The sequence below is a fragment of the Mustela erminea genome, chromosome 18 (assembly GCF_009829155.1).
Source record: "Mustela erminea isolate mMusErm1 chromosome 18, mMusErm1.Pri, whole genome shotgun sequence".
Classification (NCBI taxonomy): Eukaryota; Metazoa; Chordata; class Mammalia; order Carnivora; family Mustelidae; genus Mustela; species Mustela erminea.
This window is the reverse complement of record NC_045631.1, coordinates 55850885-55871794: the sequence shown is the minus strand read 5'-3', so window position 1 is coordinate 55871794 and position 20910 is coordinate 55850885. Positions and strand designations below refer to the sequence as shown.

The window sequence follows — 20910 nt, the reverse complement described above, 5'->3', positions numbered from 1 at the left end:
AGTGCTTTGCGATTCATCCACATTGTTGCTGCTTGTATCAGTAGTTTGTTTCTTTTTGTTGCTAAATACTAGTCCCATTGTATGAGTGAACCCCACTCTGTTTATTCACCAGATGATGGACATTTGGGTAGTTTCCACTCTTTGGGGATTATAAATGAAATTGCTATGAGCATTACACAGCCTTTTTGTATGAATAGATGCCTTCATTTTTCCTGGATAGATAGCATGAGTGGGATTACTAATTGTTCTAATTGTATATTTAAGTTTATAAGAAAGTATAAGTGCCCCTTATGCTCACCAGTATTTGGTATTGTTGTGTGTGTGTGTGTGTGTTTAACCCATTCTAATGGGTATGTAATAATGATCACAGTAAGGTTTCAATTTGCAATACCCTGGTGACTAAGATTCCAAATTTTTCTTGTCTCTCTGGCCTGGACTGAGGTTGGGTGATTTGTAGAGTGGACTGGATTTTATTATTTTTTTAATGCCAAATAAAGACATTATTCATTTGTTATCTTGGAGCAACTAGAAAAGCCATGAAGCCTTCCCAGGATTTCATCCAGAGCAGGGGAAACCCACCTCTGGAGCAAGAACAGAGCTGTCTTGTGCAGTCTGCTCATTCAGTGACAAGGCAACATCCCCATCTCCCCTCCCCCCTGTCTCCATGCCTGTCCTACCCTGCCTTTGTACCAACCTTCCACTGGATAGATGGTGCACCCCCTCGCTTTTCACCTGTGGAATTCCTATTTAAGCTAAATGCCACCTTCTTTTTAAGTGTCTAGGATTTCCAGAAGCTTCCAGACACAGCATGCAAGATGATATTGTGAAAGAGCAGCCTCTTTTGGAACCAGAGTTGGACTTGCTTTTTTGGTTTTGTTCTTTAGTACTTGTGTGACTTTGGGCAAATAATGTAACTGCCTTGAACTTCAATTTCCCCTGCTGTGAAACGGGGTGAATCTACCTCAGAGGTAGATTTTTGTTGGGTTAGAGATACTGTTAGGTTACTGTTGGGTTAGAGATACTGTCCTCATATCATCATCATTATCAATAATATCATTTATTTGCCTCTATAAAGGCTCACTCGGCTGAGAAACGGTTAATTCTTTCCTTGTTTCTTTCCCAAGCTAATTGCTTTTAAGAGACAGGCCTGTGACTTAAGACCTCTATGTCCCCGTCTTTGACACAGTGTTAGTGAATACCAGTTCCGCAACACATTTGTTGAAATAGATGGACTTAACAGGACTCTCAGGGAATACAGCTGGCCAGAAAGAAGTTGTGGGACTCCGAGGGACCTCCCACTCTCATCCGACCAGGGAGCTGCTCTCCTGGAGCCTGGGGCTTGTGGCTGGGAAAAAACAAAAACAAAAACAGCGAGGCTGTCTGGTGATGTGGGTTTGACAGGTCAGTAAAAGGGAACCAAGAAAGCAGATGCTCCAAGGGGGAAAAAAAAAAAAAAAAAAGGAGGTGGGGGAGGCGTAGGGGGATGGGGAGGACAGGGGTTGACAAGGAAGAAGCTCTGAGAGGGCTGGCTGAGAAAGTATGGGCCCAGGGTGGCCTGGGGACCAATGGTGGGGATAGGGGCGGGGAACGCGAGGTTGGGAGGGTTGCGGGCCCCTGAGTGGAAATGGGAGAGATGTAACCGGGACTACGCTCCGAGGGGAGGGCGCGGAGGCACCCGGCGCAGCTGAGAAGGACGCCGGGTGGGCGGCCCTAGTGGATCCCGGGAGCTGACTCCCGGCGCCTGGAGTGGGCGGTGCGGGGCGCGGCAGGTGCGGGGGCGGAGCCACGTGAGGGCGGAGCCCAGCGGGGGCGGGGCCGACGCCGAGCGGGCAGGCGGGGTGCGCCGCTCCTCTTCTGCGAGAGCAGCGGGGGCCGTGGAGCTGGAACCGGAGCCGGAGCCGGAGCCGGGGCCGGGGCGGGAGTCGGGGCCGGGGCCGGGCCGGAGCGGGCTCCAGCGCTATGGGGTCGGCCGACTCTAAGCTGAATTTCCGAAAGGCGGTGATCCAGCTCACCACCAAGACGCAGGTGCGACCGGGGCCCTGGCCTCCCCATCCACCTGCGGGGCTGGGGGCTGGGCAGGGCTGGGGTAGGGGGGGCGCTGTGCGAACTTGGCTGGTGAGGAGATGGGGGACCGACTGGCCTGCAGGGTGACGCTGAAGCCAGGGCCGGAGCGGGGCCCGTTGGCCTGTACCCTAGGGCTTCATCCCCTAACCCTAGCTCCTCACCCTCAGCCTCCTCTCCCGGGAATATCTCTCTGCCCGAAGCCGCTGCTGCCACCTTAGGCTGACGTGTGCCTACTCCCTGAGCCTGCATCGCTGCTGTCCATCACCTGTCCCGCCGCCTCCCCCCACCTCTCCCCCGCTCTCGCCCCTCCAGCTCCGCATCTTCAGCCTCACCCCCCACTCCCGCCCCCACCCACCCCCCCACCCCGCTCCCTGCTCCCCTCCCGGGCGCTCATTGCCCGCGATTCCTGGACGCACAGACCCGGCTGATTCAATGCAAACAAAGCCGGGCCGGCGCCTACCGGGTCCGGGAAACAGCTGGTGCGCGGTGGCAGCGGCCTCGCTGGGCCCAGGTCGATGGCCACAGCCAGGGAAGGCCGAGGTCTTCCTGAGAACATGCAAAGAGTGGCAAGCGGCGCTGCAGCCTAGCAAAGGGAACTGTTCCCCGGCCCGTGGAGTCCAGTTTCCCAGCCGGGGACCACCCTCCAGGGGGCTCCTCCTCTGAGGCCCAGCAGTAGGGATGGCTGTGTTTTCTGGTACCCTCTGTTCTCTGGGTCAGGGCTGAGAACCCTCCAGGTTGTCTTTGACTGACTGGTGTGGGGTCTGGGGGTGTCTTTCAGCCCATACGCTCCCCTGAGTTCAGGAGTGGCACAGAGGCCACCTCTTTGCTCCCAACACACAGCACCCATCTCCTTCCCTGCCTACCCCTCTGTCTTTACCCCTTGAACTACACTGCTCTGGCCACAGACTCGCCCAGCCCTGACTCTCCAGGTCCCCCACTTTCAAGGGAGTCAGGACCTGCTGCCCTCTGGGACTTTCCTCTTACCCTTACCCCCAGGGCTCTCTTGCTCTTGGCAGTTAGAGTGGGATGGAGGGGTCCGTCTTCTCACAGCCAGCTGATCGCAGCTCCAGAGGCCAGATCTCTGGTCCTCCTCTCTCTTGTTCCCACAAGAGAAAGGTCAGGCGCCTGGCATTGCCCAGGCCTCTGGAAAGTCCATTCCCCAGTAAGAGGTGTTTGACAGAAACCAGACTTTGCTTCTCGCCACTTTCTTAATGGCTCCTGGTTAGTTCTAGCACTTGGCTCTTTTGGGATGGGGCTTCTAGGTCTGTGGGTGGCAGGTGGGCCAGCCCCTCAATGTGAGGCCACAGGGAGAGGCAAGAGGGAGGCTCCCATGTTTACCTACCTGGGGAAGGAAACATGTTGGAGGCATGAACTACGGGCTGTTGGCTCAGCGGGCAGGGTCCTTTTGGCCAGCCCAGCAGGACTAGCTCAGCCAGGTCCCAAAGGATCTGGGTGGACTAGATTCCTACCTGCACTGGCCTTCTCCCCAAAATGCAGTGTGCCTCCGGCTTCCCTGGCTGCAGGCCTGTTATGGAGGTGACTGAGCTGGTGCTGTGCTGCTTCCCAGCTGAGGACAGGAACCAGATACCAGGCTGGATCTCCCTCCAGAGACCACAGGAGCCCTGCAGGTGGGAAGAGAACCAGGCTGGCTGCAGGGAGAGACCCTCGAGCCTCTGTCCTTTGTAGTGACCTGGCTTGGACCACAGAGGAAGAACAGATCCCAGACGGTCTTTCCAGACCTTGCCACTCAGTGTCTCCAAGGGGATTCAGGCCAGCTGTCCACAGGGTGTCCTCCAGTCTTAGACCCTTAGGGGCTCTGCCATGAATACAGATGTTCTGGGCAGCAGACAAGCAGACCCAGAGCCTTTTCCTGTGGCCTGGGCATGAGCTGCTGCTGCTGGGCCTGCCCTGCCTTCCTGCGCTGCATCCTGTTTTCTTCCTGCCTTGGGCTAGACGTGATCCTGGTCCTGAGGCTGAGCTGTTTGGGCTGTTTCCCGGACCTTCCCTGGGGTGGGTGGGACCCTCTCTTAGATCCTGCCTTTTCTGGAGACTCTCTGCTGTAGGCAGGGTGAGACCTGGTGGGTCTGTGTTATATGTGTGCACGTATGTGTGTGTGTGTGTGGGGGGGGGAATGCTGTGGTGACACGGCCCTCCTGAACAGTTCACCCTCAGCAGGCAAGAGCACTATGGTCCCTTGCTCCCCCTCACCCCTCAGAAAGTTCAAAAGATACAGCTGCACTCCCAAGCTGGTGTGGCTTGAGCAGGTGCTGGCAAAGCTTGGGTAAGAATATCTGTTTTCCCACCTGAGTAGCTCAGTCCCTGTGCCCTGGTTGCATGGGCCGTCGCATCTGCAGCAGAAATACTCTTTTCAAACAAACTGGCTTGGATTTTAAAAGCTTCTTTGGGTTGTATGGGGTCCAGCACGGGTACCTGGGACAGGAGCTGAGCCATGTTTCTCCCCTCAGAAGCCCAAGGGGCTCTAGTGACCCTGGTCAACACCTGCAGCATCAGGCCAGCCTAGGACAGCCAGGTGACGGGCACCAGGCTGAAGCGTCTGGGCCGTAGTGGGAGCTGGAGAGCTGAGACTGTCCTCTGGCTTCTCAGCTGGGCTAGCCTGGGGCCTCCTAAGTCTCCTTTTAAGTCTCTCTCCTCGTTTGGAATTCGGTCCCTAGGTGACACTTGCCTAATGAACTAGGCCAGAGGTCAAGTCCACTGGTGCTCAGATGAGTTTCTGCCCATTTAAGGGGTAGGGGCTACCAGGAAGGGGGGGGATTGTCAGAGATGGGGAGTTTCCCAGAGATGACCCCAGGTTTTCTAGGATGTCCTTCTCCACCCCAGCCCTGGCCACCCACACTAGGGGATGGTACCCCTTGACCCCAGGGACTGTTAGAGGGCTGCCTTGGCTGAGGCCAGCAAACCCTAGCCCTAGGCCCCTCCTTTGGCCTTTGTTCTTGTCCCCAGCTAACTTGCTCTACCAGTTCTGGGACCCAGCAGGCCATGGTACTAGGTCTGTCCTGCGGGCCATGGCCACTTGCTATCCTGTAGCTTGAAGTGGGGGCATTGCTTGGAGAGTGGGCGAGGTTACACCTGGACCTTGGTGAAGCTTTCAGAGCCAGTCCTGAGTTTGGACAGCCCCACTGGTGCTCAGGTCTGCCCAGTGACTGGGTTGAAGGCATCTCTGGGACTAAGGACAGCCTTTCCCTGAACAAATTGGCTGTGCATCTGCCATCGGCCCCAGCTGCAGGGTCAGGGAAGAAGGGCCGGTGGGGGTACTGGGGCCTCAAGGCAAGTGCGTTGAGACCCCCGGAGTCAGGGCCTTGAATGAGTGACGGAGGTTGGGGAGGGGAGCAGGGTTCCAGGGTGGGAACAAGCCTGTCAGTCCAGAGATCGGGGAGAATTCTGGGAAGAAGGGGCTTCAGAGAACATTTATTATTATTATTATTTTAAAAGATTTTATTTATTTCTTTGATAGAGAGAGCACAAGCAGGGGGAGCAGCAGGCAGAGGGAGAGGGAGAAGCAGGCTCCCCACTGAGCAAGGAGCCCAGGATTCTGGGATCATGACCTGAGACGAAGGCAAACAATTAGCCGACGGAGCCACCCAGGCGCCCCAGGACAGAGTTATTCTTAAACACTATATATATGTATATGTTTTTATGATAGAGTATCCTGTGTGTGGATTTGTAGGAAGCAGTGCCTGTATGACCTTTCCAGAGAAGGGAGGCGGCCAGGTTGATGGAGACCAGGGGTCTTCTGCAGGGCTGCTGTTTGGAAGAGTGCCTGGACACCCTGGCCTCTTAGCAGGTGAACATTCAAAAGGAAAAAATAGTTAATAGGGGCACCTGGGTGGCTCAGTGGGTTAAAGCCTCTGCCTTCGGCTTAGGTCGTGATCCCAGGGTCCTGGGATGGAGCCCCGAATCGGGCTCTCTACTCAGCAGGGAGCCCGCTTCCTCCTCTCTCTCTCTGCCTGCTTCTCTGCCTACTTGTGATCTCTGTCAAATAAATGAATAAAATCTTAAAAAAATAGTTATATATGTGTTTGCAGAAAAATACAAGTAAAAAAATAAAACCAACCCAGAGAGAGAATCGCTGTGAGCATTCTGTCACTTTCATTCAGACTTCTATGACTATATAATTTAGCAAAGATCATGGCCATCGTGTAGTTCGTGTCACAGCTCATCTTTTTCACCCAGGGTTGTACCGTGATCATTCTTCATTCATCAGGAGTCTTTGGCAACATGGCGCTGGTGTTTGCATAATATTCCAGTCTATGAAAGGGCCCTAACTTTTTTTTTTTTCCAAAGATTTTATTTATTTATTTGACAGACAGAGATCACAAGTAGGCAGAGAGGCAGGCAGAGAGAGAGAGAGGAGGAAGCAGGCTCCCTGCTGAGCAGAGAGCCCGATGCGGGGCTCGATCCCAGGACCCTGGGATCATGACCTGAGCCGGAGGCAGAGGCTTTAACCCACTGAGCCACTCAGGCGCCCCGGGCCCTAACTTTTTGAGTGTTCCCTGCTTTCTGGTTATTTGGGTTCCTTCCAGCTTCTTGCTTTTATCGACAACAACACATCAGCAATCCTCCTTCTATGTGCACCTCTCTGGTCATTTCCTTAGGAAGGATGTCTTCAAGTGGAGCTTATGATTCAAACTGGCTCCCTATGCGACTGTCCGTATGATTCAAAAGGCACAAGTGTGCATACGGCGTATGGTCTCCATAAGACTGGTGGGACTTGGGAATGCATTAGAAGGATGGGCCTGCGGGGAAGAGGGGACAGTCCAATCAAAGGCAAAGAGAAGTGGCGACAGCGTTGTGTTGCAGGGATAGCAAATATAGGTGTGCATGTTCGCATGTGCAGTGTGTATGTGTGCATATGTGTGTGCATGTGTGCGTGCATGTAAGCATGTTAGATAAGATCTTGGCTGCCAGTCGGGCCCAATCCTGCAGGCAGCAGGGAGTCCCGAAGGTCTTTGTAAAGGGAACAGTGCCTTTGGTGAGGTGTGGACGCAGGTTTGAGGTAAATTTGGAGGTGGGGCCTTGGCAAGAGTGGCCTGAACAGCAGCACTGGCAGTGGGCTCCGGGGGGAGCAGGTGCAGTCAGAGAGCCGCAGGGGTTGGCTCCTTTAGCTCGGGCACCTGTTGGGTGTGCAAGGAGAGGGTGGAAGCTGGGGCGTGGGGGGATGGTGAAGGTGGTCTTAGGTGAAATGAGCACATATCTCCTTGTCTTCTTCCTTTGGGGAGGGGCAAAACCTGGGTCTGGCCCCCAGGCACTTGACCTAGCAGCATGGCCTGTGGGGGGGGTCCCTGGGTGGGGAGGCGCGGCCAGAGGAGGATGCTGACTTACCCCATCCCTTGGGGACTGAGTTAGGCTTTTTCTGCCAAACTCAGTGGTTGGCCGACTTCTGACATCTGTGCCAAGTGTCTCCTGCCTGCCTCTACCAGCAGAGGCTCACAAAGGTTGAAGACTGTCCCCCCTCCCCCCGCCATAGGAGGGCCCCTGTGCGCCAGCAGGGATGGAATAGGGGTGCTGTGCCTTCCCTTTTAAGGCTCCTTCATCTACAGACTGGGCAAACTGTGGGCCAGTTGGAGAGGGATTATATAACAACTCTGGACACACGGCTCCCCTCCCCCAGCCCGTGGAAGCCACCGATGATGCCTTTTGGGACCAGTTCTGGGCAGACACGGCCACGTCAGTGCAGGACGTCTTCGCGCTGGTGCCGGCGGCAGAGATCCGGGCCGTGCGGGAGGAGTCACCCTCCAATCTGGCCACTCTGTGCTACAAGGTGAGCGCAAGGCACTTGGCCCGGCGGCTGCTCCCTGCGGAGCCTGCGGAGCCGTTTCCCACCCTCCCCATGACGCGCTGGCTCAGCCCTGCGGACCCAGAGAGCAGGCTCCCATGACAGCCCACCTGTCCAGGTCTGGGCAGTCCCCTGGCTGTATCCACTTGTCCCCACTGGCTGGGCTCTGAGGGGGAGGAGATCCTGGCAGCCACCCTCTTTGAGGGCTTCCGCACATCAGCTCCTTCGGCTCACCCTGTACAGTGAGCCAGAGTTCATGACACCAGAGACAAGGAAACAGACTCTGACAGGTGGCCACTTAGCGAGGTCGCAGCCAGTGAGCGGTGGGCTGGGCTCTCGGGGGGATGCCCTAGGCTGCTCTCTGACCCGCTTCCCATCCCCCTGGGCTGGCTGACCCTGTCTGCCTCTCCCCCTCTGAAGCCTGGGGTACCCATCCTGGTGACAAGCGCAATGTCTCCGCTCCCCACCCTGTCCCCACAGGCCGTGGAGAAGCTGGTGCAGGGAGCCGAGAGCGGCTGCCATTCGGAGAAGGAGAAGCAGATTGTCCTGAACTGCAGCCGGCTTCTCACCCGAGTGCTGCCCTACATCTTCGAGGACCCTGACTGGAGGGGCTTCTTCTGGTCCACAGTGCCCGGGGCAGGACGAGCAGGGGTCTGTGGGCCTGGCTGTGGGGCTCATGGGAAGGATGTGGCGAGACGGAGGGAACCCGTTCAGGGCCCGTCACATTCCTCCAAATCTCTTGTGGGGTTTGGGAAGTACAGGGGAAGGGGAATGCGGGTTGTGGCCGAGGCGTCTCCCACATGCGTGTCTGCCCCTTCAGCTGGGCAGACACGGGGGCAGGGCAGCTGGGCGCTCTCCCTCGGTTTATCTCCAGGCAACTGGGTGAGGGTAGGACCCCAGTGATTCCCAGCAGGCCCGAGGCTCTAGAGTTTTCGGGACCTGGCCTGGCTCCTTCCAGCCCGTGGGGAGGTTTCTTCCTGGGCCCCGGCCCTCTTCTGCTTTAGGAGGTTTGGGGTGGTTGGGAATCTATTCCTTTTCCTTCTGTGTCTTCCTTCATCCTTCTGCCCATGACTGCCTGCCTGGGCCCAGATCCAAGCCCCTTCCAACTCCCAAGTCCTGGGGCCACTTCTCCCGTGACCACTGAGGCGGCCTGTGCTATATCCTGAGCAGGGAGACGATGATGGTGAGAACGCCCGGCCCCTGGCTGAGTCCCTGCTCCTGGCCATCGCCGACCTCCTCTTCTGTCCAGATTTCACTGTCCAGAGCCACCGCAGGAGCACTGTGGTGAGAGCCCCCGATCTCCCACCTTTGAGCTGGGCGGGCTTTGGTCCTGGGTTAGGGGTTGAAGTTCCCTTAGGCAGGACCCCATGGGGGCAGGGGCTGCCTGGGAAGGGGCGGGTGAATGACACAGCTGGAGAGGAGCCAGCTGGTGCCTGGCCCTGCCCCCTCTATCCGGGAGTCTGAGCACAAGCACCCATTGTCCTCGCCTGGGCAGTGGGGGGTGGGGGTGGGGCTTGGACCCAGCAGGTCTGGCCTGCTCACTTCCTATGGGCCCATGGACTTGACCTTCAGTGTTCTCTGCCCTCCCACCCCCACATACCACCAGGTGCACCCAATTCCACTCCTCTCCCTCTCTACCTCTCCCTGCCCCAAGCTGGACTGAGCAAATAAAAGAACCAGAGAAGAAAAATTAGCTTTCAAGAGGTTGAGAACATTCATTTCTTCCCTCGTGCATTATCACCAGGGACATTTTGAGGGGCTGTCTTTAGGGGAATATGAGGGTCTCTGCCCCCAGGGACGATGGTGGGGGGACTGGGACACCCCCAGCCTGATCGCCCCCGGACCGTGTCCCCAGGACTCAGCGGAGGACGTCCACTCCCTGGACAGCTGTGAATACATTTGGGAGGCTGGTGTGGGCTTTGCTCACTCCCCCCAGCCCAACTACATCCATGACCTGAACCGGTGAGTTTTGCTTGGATCCAGAGCCCACAGTGTAGCTGGACTCCAGGCCTGCCCCACCCCCCCCCCCCCGGCCCCCGCGACTCCCTGGCTCAGAGAGGGAACCATGCGTGGGGTCTTTCGAGGAGACCCAATCCACTCGTGACCCCGCAGCAGCCTGACAGGGAGAAAATGGGGTCATTCTGTTTCATGGACTTGTGCTGGAGCTAGGCAGGGTGGGCACGCCCTCCTAGAGAAGAATGGAGATCTTCAGGTACTGAACCCCCTCCCATACCCTCCCCCTCAAGGATGGAGCTGTTGAAACTGCTGCTGACATGCTTCTCTGAGGCCATGTACCTGCCCCCAGCTCCGGACAGTGGCAGCACCAACCCGTGGGTGCAGTTCTTTTGTTCCACGGAGAACAGGTGAGGGCCTCTGGCCTTTCTTCCATTCTTCTCCTTCTCCAGGCAGCCCCAGAGGTCGCTCACCATCCTGGAGTCTTAGTTGAGGGGGAGGTGGTGCCCCCTGGTGGTGATGGCTTGTAACTTAACAGCCCTCGTTATGCCCCGGGTCCAGTGTCCCCCAGGAGGAAGCCCTAGGTGACCGGCCAGTACCTGGGTCCTCCATCCAGAGCTGTGCTGTCCAGCAGAAATAGAATGGAAACCACATATGCTGGTGTCAACAGAAGTTGAACATTTCTAGCGGTGACATGAGAAAAGTAAAAAAGAAACGAGTGAAATTCATTTTAACATTTCACTTAACCCAATATACAGCAAATACTAGTATTTAACATATACTCGAGATGCAAAATTACAGAGAGGTTTTACATTCCCTTTTCATGCGAAGTTTTCAGAATCCGTTGTGTAGTTTTACAGTCACAACCCATCTCGGTTCAGACCAGCCTCCTTGCGAGCTCTCAGGGGCTCCCTGAGGCTTGTCTGGGGCAGGGCTGCATAGAGAGAGGGCGTAAGGACCACCCTGGAGGGTGGGGAAGCCTGGGCCACACGGGGGCGCTCCTGGGCTCTGGGGGTGTCACAGGGCGGGACTGAATGTGTAAAGCACCTACGGGTGCTCCAGCCCCACGACAGCAGCTGTGCCCAAGGCCCTGCGGCAGGCATGGGAATTAGTGCGCATCGCCCCCCCCCGCCCCCCCCCCAACCATGGTCATGGCTCAGCTTCTTCCTTCCTGCATGGCATACCATGCCCTTCAGGTTTCAATGGCCCTCTGCCCAACTCCCCCCTCCCCACGCCAAAGAAGAGAAGGGAAGCGCAGAGACTCCCTCCTCCAGCCACAATCCAAATCTGGCCAGGGTTTTGGGTTTTTGTATTTTTTTTTCCTCTCACCAGTGTTATCAGGCAAACGGCCACGCTTTGCCACTCACTTAACCTCTCCGGGTCTCAGTTTCCTTGCCTGTAAGATAAGGAGCTTGAACCCTGACATCTTACAGATCTCAATGATGTCAGTCTCTGGCCTGGGAACTGGGGGATCCAGCACATGCTCCACTCCCCGAGGGGAAGCCCCCCTCCCTGGGGGACTCCAGCCCCCCGCTTTGAAGCCCCAGAGGAGGGTACCCCTGCCCCTCAGAGACCACAGTGGACTCTAATGTAAATTATGGGTCCGAGTAGGTCCGTTGATTATAACACGAGCCACTCCACTGTGGGATGTCAGTAGTGGGGGAGACTGTGCGTGGGAGGGGGTGGGGGCACAGGGCAGTCTCTGTTCCTTCCTCGTGATATTTGCTGTGAACCTAAAACTGCTCTAAACATAGTCTTATAATTTGTTTTTAATAGGCTTTAGCCCTTGGCGGAAAATCTAAGGGGTGTGCGCATGATTTCCCCCATAACTGGCTGCCCCGCTCTTGGTATAAATTCCTCTGCCCCTGGCCTAGCCTGGCCTGGGACCCGGAGGCAGGCCAGGATAAGGAGAGGTCTCTTTTCCTCAGGGAGGGATGAGCCTGGTTCTGCTCTCTGGCCCCCAGCCTGGGGCTAGCGCTGAACCCTTTTCGAGGGAGGGGCGGCCCCCTGGGGGGTGGTCTCCAAGCCTCCTTCCTCTTCTACTGCAGACACGCGCTCCCCCTGTTTACCTCCCTTCTCAACACCGTGTGTGCCTATGACCCTGTGGGCTACGGGATCCCCTACAACCACCTACTCTTCTCCGACTACCGGGAACCCCTGGTGGAGGAGGCGGCCCAGGTGCTCATCGTCACCTTGGACCACGACAGTGCCACCAGCGCCAGCCCCACCGTGGACGGCACCACGACAGGCACGGCCATGGATGACGCGGATGTAAGGATGGGAGTGGCGGGGAAGGCAGCTCGCCCCGCCGGGCTTGGGCACTCTCCTTAGCAGAGCTGGGCAAGGGGTACCCAGCGGGCACCTCGTGGTAGCCTGGGGAGGTCCGAGGGGGCACTGCTGCCACCACCTAGGCCCAAGGTAGGGGCAAGGGGTGAAGCCACCTGCTTATCCCAGGCTCCACCCTCGGCAGCCTCCAGGACCCGAAAACCTGTTTGTAAACTACCTGTCCCGCATCCATCGGGAGGAGGTGAGTGGAACCCCGCTTTTGCCCCAGTGGGTTCTCAGTGCCCACCTGCTACAGTGGTTATGGCCTTGCAGGGGAGCGAGGGGGTGGAGATGAGATGGGGTTCAGGGAGTCTTGGCCCCTATAGGAAGCAACCATGGTCCCCATGGACTTGACCACCCCAAGTGAAATAGTGATGGCAGAATTTTGAGGGTTTTGAGATGCAGAAGAGGGCTAATGGCCTCAACTGGGTGGGGACAACTGGGCAGGCTTCCAGGAGGAGGCGGCGCTGATGTCAGGTTTTGGTGGGGGGAAGGATAGTGCACTTATAGGCCAGGCAGAGCTGAGATTGTGTCTTGTGACCTTGGGGGAGGTTCTTGGGCTCCCGAACTCTGGCTTCTGCTGCTGTAACATGGGAACGCAACTGCTTCCTCGTCTTGTTGTAGGAGGTGCTTAGTAAGTGAAAAGCTCTTTGAGAGTCATAGAGTGTGCCTCTGGTGTGACAGGGGGATGGGGAGGGTGGGGGATGGCATCTGTCCACACGCAGTCCGGGTGGGCAGGGGCCGGTTCAGGGTGTGGGTGTGGGGGCGTCCCTAGGAGCAGCCTTGCTAAAGCATGGGGGGGCCTGTGGTCTGGGGAAGGGGTGGGGGTTCCCTCCAGACCTACCCTGGTCTCAGCTTCCTGAATGGGCTTCTCAGGACAGCTACCGATGACAGAAGCTGGGCCTTTCAGGCTCTAGAGGTGGGACCAGCCTTGGGGGGCGGGGAGACGGGGTGAGGAGGCATTTGTGAGGGAGCCAGACCGGACAGATCCCTGCTGTCCCCGACTCAGGACTTCCAGTTCATCCTCAAGGGCATAGCCCGGCTGCTCTCCAACCCCCTGCTCCAGACCTACCTGCCCAACTCCACCAAGAAGATCCAGTTCCACCAGGAGCTACTAGTCCTCTTTTGGAAGCTCTGTGACTTCAATAAGGTGGGCTGCCAGCCTAGTGGGCCGTGGTGTGCCCTGCGGTGGGGAGCGGCTACTCTGGCTAGCCCGGGAGGGGGACAGCCTCTGGGAAGGCTCCCGGGATGGGGAGAGGGTGGGGCAGAGGGGTCTCCCCTCTGACTCTGCCCACCCGTTCACTCCCTCCCTCCAGAAATTCCTCTTCTTTGTGCTCAAGAGCAGTGATGTGCTGGACATCCTGGTCCCCATCCTCTACTTCCTCAATGATGCCCGAGCGGATCATTGTAAGGCTGGGGTGGGCGTAAGATCCAGGGGGCTTCCCTGTAGAGGGGTGGGTCTGGCCAATCTGCGCTGCCTCCCAGGAGCTGAGGCTCGGGGTGGGGCTTCTTCCGGTGCTGCTGAGTTGGGTCCCTGCCCCGCAGTCCTTCCTACGGAGCACCCCCCCCCCGCCCCCCGCCCGTGTGTTGACTTCTGTACCCCATGCTGCAGCCCGGGTAGGCCTGATGCACATCGGAGTCTTCATCCTGTTGCTTCTGAGCGGGGAGCGGAACTTCGGGGTGCGGTTGAACAAGCCCTACTCGGTGCGCGTGCCCATGGACATCCCGGTCTTTACCGGTACCCATGCGGACCTGCTCATTGTGGTGAGGGGGCTCCCTCCGCCAGGACCTGGGGGCATGGGGGGCATCCTTTTGGCTGAGTCTGGAGGTAGAGGGGACCCCACGGCCACCCTTCTGCCTCCTGGCGCAGGTGTTCCACAAGATCATCACCAGCGGTCACCAGCGGCTGCAGCCCCTGTTCGACTGCCTGCTCACCATCGTGGTCAACGGTAGGGGTGCTGGGAGCCCGCCTTCCCCGCGATCACCACCAGGTGGCGCCAGGCCACAGGCCTGCCTGCCGCGGTGCAAACAGCTCAGTCGGGTAGCCAGACCCATAGCGGAGGGATGGCGGCCACGTTGTACTGGTCAATTTTCTAGTAGCCGTATTGGAAGGAAGGAAGGGAGGGAGGAGGGAAGAAAGGGAGGGAAGGAGGAAGGAAGGAGTGATAATAATTTTATAATCTATTTTATGTATTCCACACCATCCAAAATACCTTCATATCAACCTATAACCCTGTAAAAATTACCGGGATATCTCATATTCTTTTGACACCCAGTCTTCAGAACGTTGTGTGTCTCACGTGTGCAGCACATCTCAGTTAGCACTAGCTATGTTTCAAGCGTTGAGTGGCCTCCAGTGGCTCGCGGCTACTGTGTTGGACGTCGCAGGTTTGGACGGCGTGGTCTCTGGGCGGCAGGGGGCACCCTACCCTCCAGCCAGGACTGGGGACAGCTGCCTCCGAGGGGAGGGGCTCAGGCTGGCTGACCTGCTGGGCTCAGCCTGGTGGGGGGCCGTGAGCTGAGGCAGGATGGCTTCGGAGGCGGTCTGTGGTGGGGATGGTTCTGGATAGGAGTGCTTTGGAGTCCCGAGTTGGTGGGACAGAGCTCTAGCTGCGCTGTGAGCTCCGGGGCCAGAGCCCTGCCTTCCTTTCCTGCTTCGCTCGCTGGGCCGGTCTCACGCATTCTAACTGAGCACTGGTTGAGTGTACCTGGCACTGAGAACGCATTTGTGAACCAGAAAACCCGAGAAGATGCTTTTTTCTCCCTGTCCCAGCCTGGTGAGGGAGGGAGAGCGAGACAGGAAGCGCCCCGATCCGATGCGACTTCAGGCCTTCGTCCCCACACGTCTCATCTCTCGGATTCCCCCTCCCAGGCTCTGCCAAAAAAATACGTTTCTGATGATGTGTGGAGCATTGCAGTTCCAGTTTGATATTCCAGAAAGACTTAAAGATCTAGAGTTTGTCTCCCTGCCCGGTCCATTTTATAACTGGGATCTCTGGGCGAGTTTACAAACCTGAGTCTCAGTTTCCTCGTCTATGAAATGGGGCTGGTTCCCCCTGCTCCGGCCCCACCCTTTCAGAAGCATGGCGGGGGGAGTGGGCGAGATGCCATGTGTGAGTGGCTCAGGGAACAGTGCGGCTCTCCACATGGTGCAGGGATGCGGGGTGGGGGGTCCACACGGCCTCCTGGAGCTCTACAGAGTGTGGCCCGTGTGGCCTCAGCCTCCGAGGGCTGGGTTTTCTGGGCTTTGTGGGGGATTTTCTAGGCAAGGGACAGGGAGGGCTTGGCAGCGGGAGCTCTGAGTCGTGCTCCGGCCAATGGCATGTGGGGATGGCTGGGTCCAGGAGTGAGCTGGCTCGTCCCCGCAGTGTCCCCCTACCTCAAGAGCCTGTCCATGGTGGCCGCCAACAAGCTGTTGCACCTGCTGGAGGCCTTCTCCACCACCTGGTTCCTCTTCTCCGCTGCCCAGAACCACCACCTGGTGTTCTTCCTCCTGGAGGCCTTCAACAACATCATTCAGTACCAGTTCGACGGTGAGGCGGTAGCCCAGGCCCCAGCGGGGCCTCATCGGCGGGACTTGGGATGGGCCGTGCGCAAGGTCACCTTCCCGGTCCGTCTAAGGAGGGGGGGACCCTCTGCCTTCCCCTGCCCCTGTCGGCCCCTATTCATTCAACATATGTTTATTGAGCACCAACTGCATACCAAGCCAGTGCTGGGGGCAGGGGCTACAGGGGAGAGCAAAGCGGAGTGCTCCCTGCCCCGTGCAGCTCACGGCTGGGGATGGAGGCCCGGAGGGAGGCTTTAAACAGAGGGTCACCCAGAGAGGTCACCTTACATCAGATGAAAGGGAAGCTCGGGGCAGCGGGACCCCGCTGGGTGTTGTCCATGTCACACAGCTTGGTGTCACGAGGGCCTTGCCTCTCATCACTTTTGCGACTGTGGGCACATAGCCTTTCCAGGCTTTAATGTCTTCGGCTGGAAGACAGTTCTAACAGTCGTCCTGGAGTCCTTATGCCCGAGGGTGTTGGGAGGGTAAGGAATCAGCCACAAGAAGCGTTTAGCACAGTATCTGGTGACTTAGCAGTTACTATTATTTCCAAAATAATGTTTCCACTGATCTGTGAGGGCTGAATGGAGGTATGGTGGGGTAGAAAAAGCACCGTGGGGTGCGGCTGGGGGCAACCTATGCAAGGGCCCTGGGGTGAGATGTTGAACTGGAAGAAGACAGTGTGGTGAGAGGCAGGACCCAATTGCTGGGTGGGACCTTGGAGGCCCAGAGTCGAGGGAATTCAGGAGCGCGGGCCCTGTCGTACTTCCTCTCTGATGACCTGGCTCAGGGACACAGACAAAGTACAGGACAGCTGGCCCGGTGGACTCTGATGTGACGGGCCTGCCCCACTTTCCTGGGGTTACCCCTTAGAGTGCCAGGTTGTGAGGTGTTCTGGAAGGTACTGGGGAGCGGCATGGGGGGAGCTCTGCCCAGAAGCTCTTCTCCAACGAGGTAGTGCAGTGTAGCCACAGCGGCACACACCGCCACGTGCCAGCCCTCCTCCAGCCTGGAGTTAGACACCCTCCTGTCCGCCGTACTCCCCCTTCCCAGAAACCTGGCAGGCGGAGGGAGAGGCAAGGGGGCCCCCCCGAATGCGGCGTGCTCCCTCCTTACAGGCAACTCCAACCTGGTCTACGCCATCATCCGAAAGCGCAGCGTCTTCCACCAGCTGGCCAACCTGCCCGCCGACCCCCCTGCCATCCACAAGGCCTTGCAGCGGCGCCGACGGCCACCCGAGTCCTTGTCCCGAACTGGCTCACAGGAGGGCGCCTCCATGGAGGGCTCCCGCCCTGCGGCCCCCGCTGAGCCTGGCACTCTCAAGACGAGCCTGGTGGCCACCCCAGGTCTGGCCTGGCAGGTGGCAGGGGCGTGTGTGTGTGTGTGTGTGTGTGGATGTGGATGCCAGCCTGGTTGGCATCCTGGCAGGGTCTCTGGGATGCCCTCCCATCTCTGGCAAAGGGCATGGACTGGGTTGGGAAGCTGAGGGGATGGGGAGGGGATATTGGGAGGCCCAGGAAGGCTAGTTTGGTGCTGGGTATGGGGGGGGTTGGGGCCTCAGAACTGCATGTGGGGGGGATCAGGCATGGCTAAAGTGAGTGGGGGAAAGGAGGGGGGCTCATGGGGCCCAATGCAGGTGCTTTCTCAGAAGGGCCCTGTGGCAGGTGTCTTCACACCCCCTCCCCCAGGCATTGACAAGCTGACGGAGAAGTCCCAGGTGTCAGAGGACGGCACCTTGCGATCCCTGGAGCCCATGTCGCAGCAGAGCTCGGCAGAGGGCAGCCCGGCCGCGGAGGTGGGCGACGGGGACTCCTGCAGTGGGGTGACACTGGGACTTCCCTTTTTCCCTGGCCTCTGCCGTTGGGCTGGGCCAGGGCATTCCGGGGTCCCCTGCAGCAGAGGGCAGGAACCCTGTGCCCAGGACATGCGGGGGGCTGCTTTCACGGACTTCTCCCTTGTTTACCGGTCCCAGGCTTCCTTGGCCTTCAGACCCCTCATCCATCAGCCTTATCTCCGCGGAGCTGGCCTTTACCCGACCAGCCCAGTCAGCCCCTGGCCCTAAACCTGTCATCGGGCTGGGCTGGGTCGGGCAGGGCTTGGGGCCCAGGGCAAAGGGTGCTGGGCTGGGCTGTCCCCTCTGCTGGGAGCGAGCCCCCCACCGGCAGGAGCCAGTAGGGAGGCCTCTGTTGCCTCCTGGATTGCAGGCTGTGGGAGGGACTGGGAAGCAGGGCTGCCTCCCGCCTCTGTCCCCACTCTGCACCCGTTCCTTCCACCCCTCACTCCCATCCCTTCCCTGGGACCAGGAGCCCGAGCAGGCGTGGCGGGAGCAGCGGCGGCTATCCAGCGCATCAGCCAGTGGGCAGTGGAACCCAACATCGGAATGGGTGAGGGTTCGGGCGGATGGCTCTGAGATGGGGTGGACAGGGGCTTCTGGCGCCAGGAACAGCTCCATCAAGGCTCAGATGGGAATGTGTGCAAATTAAAACACCGGCCTGGGAGCCAGGCTCTGGGTTACTCCAGCGGGGTGACCTTGGCCTCTGGTCCGGTTGCTCCCCACCCCCACCCCCAGTCTACACTGTCCCAGACTTCTGCTACAGGGGTGAGCTTCAGCGGCCCACGGTGCTGGCTTTCTTACTCAACTTTCCTTTCCAGCTTCTTTCCCCAAGACACTTGTCCACTTCCTCATGTGTGTCCGTGGTCACTACTGATTGCCCTTCCACGGGCCACAGGTCCTATTTGGTCACGCCATTGTGAGGCTCCATGGGGACAGTTTTTGGCACATAGCGTATGCCTCGTGAGAAGCCACAGCTCTTAGTGTGAATAACTTAAGTCACTGTTCGTGGGCACTGCCCTGTGCCAGGCCCTTGCTGTGGTGCGCGGGGACACTTGCTGCCGTGGGGAGACTGTGGTTCTGGGTCAGGGGTCAGGCCTCTCCCGCTGTCCGTGGGGGCTGCTTTCCCAGCCCCAGGAGGCCCGCTCGCTCCCTCAGGTTCTCTCTTGGAAGTCAAAGCTGCCGCTGCAGACCATCATGAGGCTGCTCCAAGTGCTGGTTCCCCAGGTGGAAAAGATCTGCATCGACAAGTGAGCCCAGGGCGGGGGCTGGGGGGCTGGGGGTGGCGGACAGGAGCCCCAGGTGGGCTCTGCGGGCGGGGCAAGCCCTGGCTTGGGCAGGGTGTGGCTGGGCGCACGGGCCCCCCCCGTGCTTCCCCTTGACTTTCAGCGTGGGTTTTCCCACATCACGGGCAACCGCCCCCTCTTGCCGGCAGGGGCCTGACGGATGAGTCAGAGATCCTGAGGTTCCTGCAGCACGGCACCCTGGTGGGGCTGCTCCCTGTGCCGCACCCCATCCTCATCCGCAAGTACCAGGCCAACTCAGGCACGGCCATGTGGTTCCGCACCTACATGTGGGGCGTCATCTATCTGAGGTGGGTTCGGCGTTCCCCCAAGGGTCTGCTCAGGGGGGGCCTCAGCTCTGGGTCCCTCCATGATAGTGGGGTTCGTGTCAAGAGGATCAGCCAGGGTGGTCTTGTCTAGTTGAGGGTGGGCACCCACTGCCGGTGGGGGTGGGGGGAGCATCAGGATGGAAGGGGTTTGGGCCCGACAAGCCCCTAGGTGGTCCTCCTCAGTCTTTTCTGGAAGGTCTCCCGGCAGCCCCGTGATAGCCCGCTCCCTCCGCAGGAATGTGGACCCGCCTGTCTGGTACGACACGGATGTGAAGCTGTTTGAGATCCAGCGGGTGTGAGGACGGAAGCCCAGCAGGGGCCGGGACCAGAGGAGTGGGGGGCCCGGGCCCCTGATGCTCCCCGACCCACTCTTCTAGGCTTTAGGTTGCCACAGCCAGAGCTGGGGCTGGCGGACGGGCTGAGTCCCGGGTGGCAGGCCCTAAAGGCCCCTGGGGGCTGGGTTGGTGGGGACAGGTTCTGATCACCCCACCCCTACCCCCGAGGGCTGGACTCCCAGGAGCCTCCCATCTCCAGGGCTGCAGGCCCTGGCCAGAGCCCCCACCTCCCTCTGGCTCCCCGCTCAAGACCCGGCCCATCATCCCCAGAGGCCTCCAGGTCACTGAGCCCTCATGGGTCACCCAGCAGGGAGCTGTGGGCTGTCCCTTGCGGCACCCGGGCAGGGGCGCCCTCCCATGCCTCCTACCCTGAAACGACCTCGTCCAGGCCCAGTTTGCTGCCGGGCCTGGAGGAGGAAAAGGGTGGCCGGGCTGCTTGAGGAAACGGAGGGCTCGGAGACTGCAGAAGCCAGTCTAGGGGACCGCATCCATTTTAGGGGTTTGGAGCGGGGTGTTGAGGGTCTCCTGCTGTATTCTCCCTGGTCATTGGATATAGCCTGACTCCCTGTTACCCAGTAATGGGGGTAGAGGGTGTGGAGGGAGCCGTTCCATCCTCCCTGCCCCTGCCCACTGCCCGGGTGACTGGGGGCCAGAGGGAACAGGGTACCACCCCTCCATCCTCCAGCTCTGCCCTCTGGGTATCCCCCACCCTACCTGTGTCAGTACAATCTTTGCTCTGTACAATCGGCCTCTTCACACAATAAACCACCCCCTCCACGTCCTGGCTCTCTGTGCTTGTGGGGGAGGGGCTGGCCCTGGCTTTGATCTTCAGGTGAGCTGGGGCTTCTGCTTCCCAGAATCAGACCCCAGAGGGCCCTCCACATCGGCCCAGAAACCAGCATTTGTCATTTTCTTAGGTGGAAAAATGGAGGATTGTTCTCTCTTACCCAGCACGTGGCCCCCGGGGCTATGGCCACCCAGAGAAAGAGCCCATGGAGGAGAGGAGAGAGGCTGGCCTCTCAGCCTTCTGAAGGCCCCCACGGGGCTCTGCTGGCCCCAGGAAGCCACGGAAACAGTGCTCAGGGTCCCTGGGGCTGCAGCCGTGTGCTTCCCAGTGCTCAGCTTCATGGGGAGGGGCCCATGCAAAGCCTGGGCTGCCCTGCCTGAGCCTCGCCCTGGGCCCCACCTGGGGCACAGCCCACTGTTTGCCCTGGACTCAGGGAGATGCATGGCCTGTCAGTCCCTGCCCTCTCTTCCCGATGGCCCAGAGGATACAGCAGGCACGGGGACCAGACAGCCAGAAGCTGCAGTCCCTGTGGTAAGCCAGTCGCAGTCACCTGGGGCTCTGTGCCAGAGAGAAAGCTTCTAGTGAGAGGTGGGGGTGTGTGAGAGCCCCAGCCCCTCTCCTTCCCTCCTACCATGAGTCAGACAAGGGAAGGACTGGTTTAA

At 59.0% G+C, this 20910-nt stretch overlaps 1 protein-coding gene across 2 annotated transcripts; it reads left to right on the top strand.

Annotated features, from left to right (window-relative positions):
- The first annotated feature begins 1794 nt into the window (after window positions 1–1794).
- HID1 (HID1 domain containing) lies at window positions 1795–20242 on the top strand. Of its 2 annotated transcripts, XM_032321170.1 has the most exons (19): window positions 1795–2025; window positions 7694–7843; window positions 8339–8509; window positions 9029–9142; window positions 9714–9820; window positions 10105–10221; window positions 11860–12082; window positions 12282–12338; window positions 13146–13286; window positions 13453–13543; window positions 13749–13900; window positions 14007–14085; window positions 15505–15669; window positions 16802–17029; window positions 17372–17478; window positions 17987–18067; window positions 18673–18764; window positions 18950–19108; window positions 19362–20242. In XM_032321170.1, the coding sequence occupies exons 1-19, from the start codon at window positions 1960–1962 to the stop codon at window positions 19423–19425; spliced, it is 2364 nt and encodes a 787-aa protein (XP_032177061.1). In that variant the 5' UTR covers window positions 1795–1959; the 3' UTR covers window positions 19426–20242. The 2 variants fall into 2 exon arrangements, with proteins under 2 accessions (XP_032177061.1, XP_032177063.1); XM_032321172.1 differs by lacking the exons at window positions 17987–18067; window positions 18673–18764; window positions 18950–19108; window positions 19362–20242 and adding an exon at window positions 17656–17980.
- The last annotated feature ends 668 nt before the right edge of the window (window positions 20243–20910 follow it).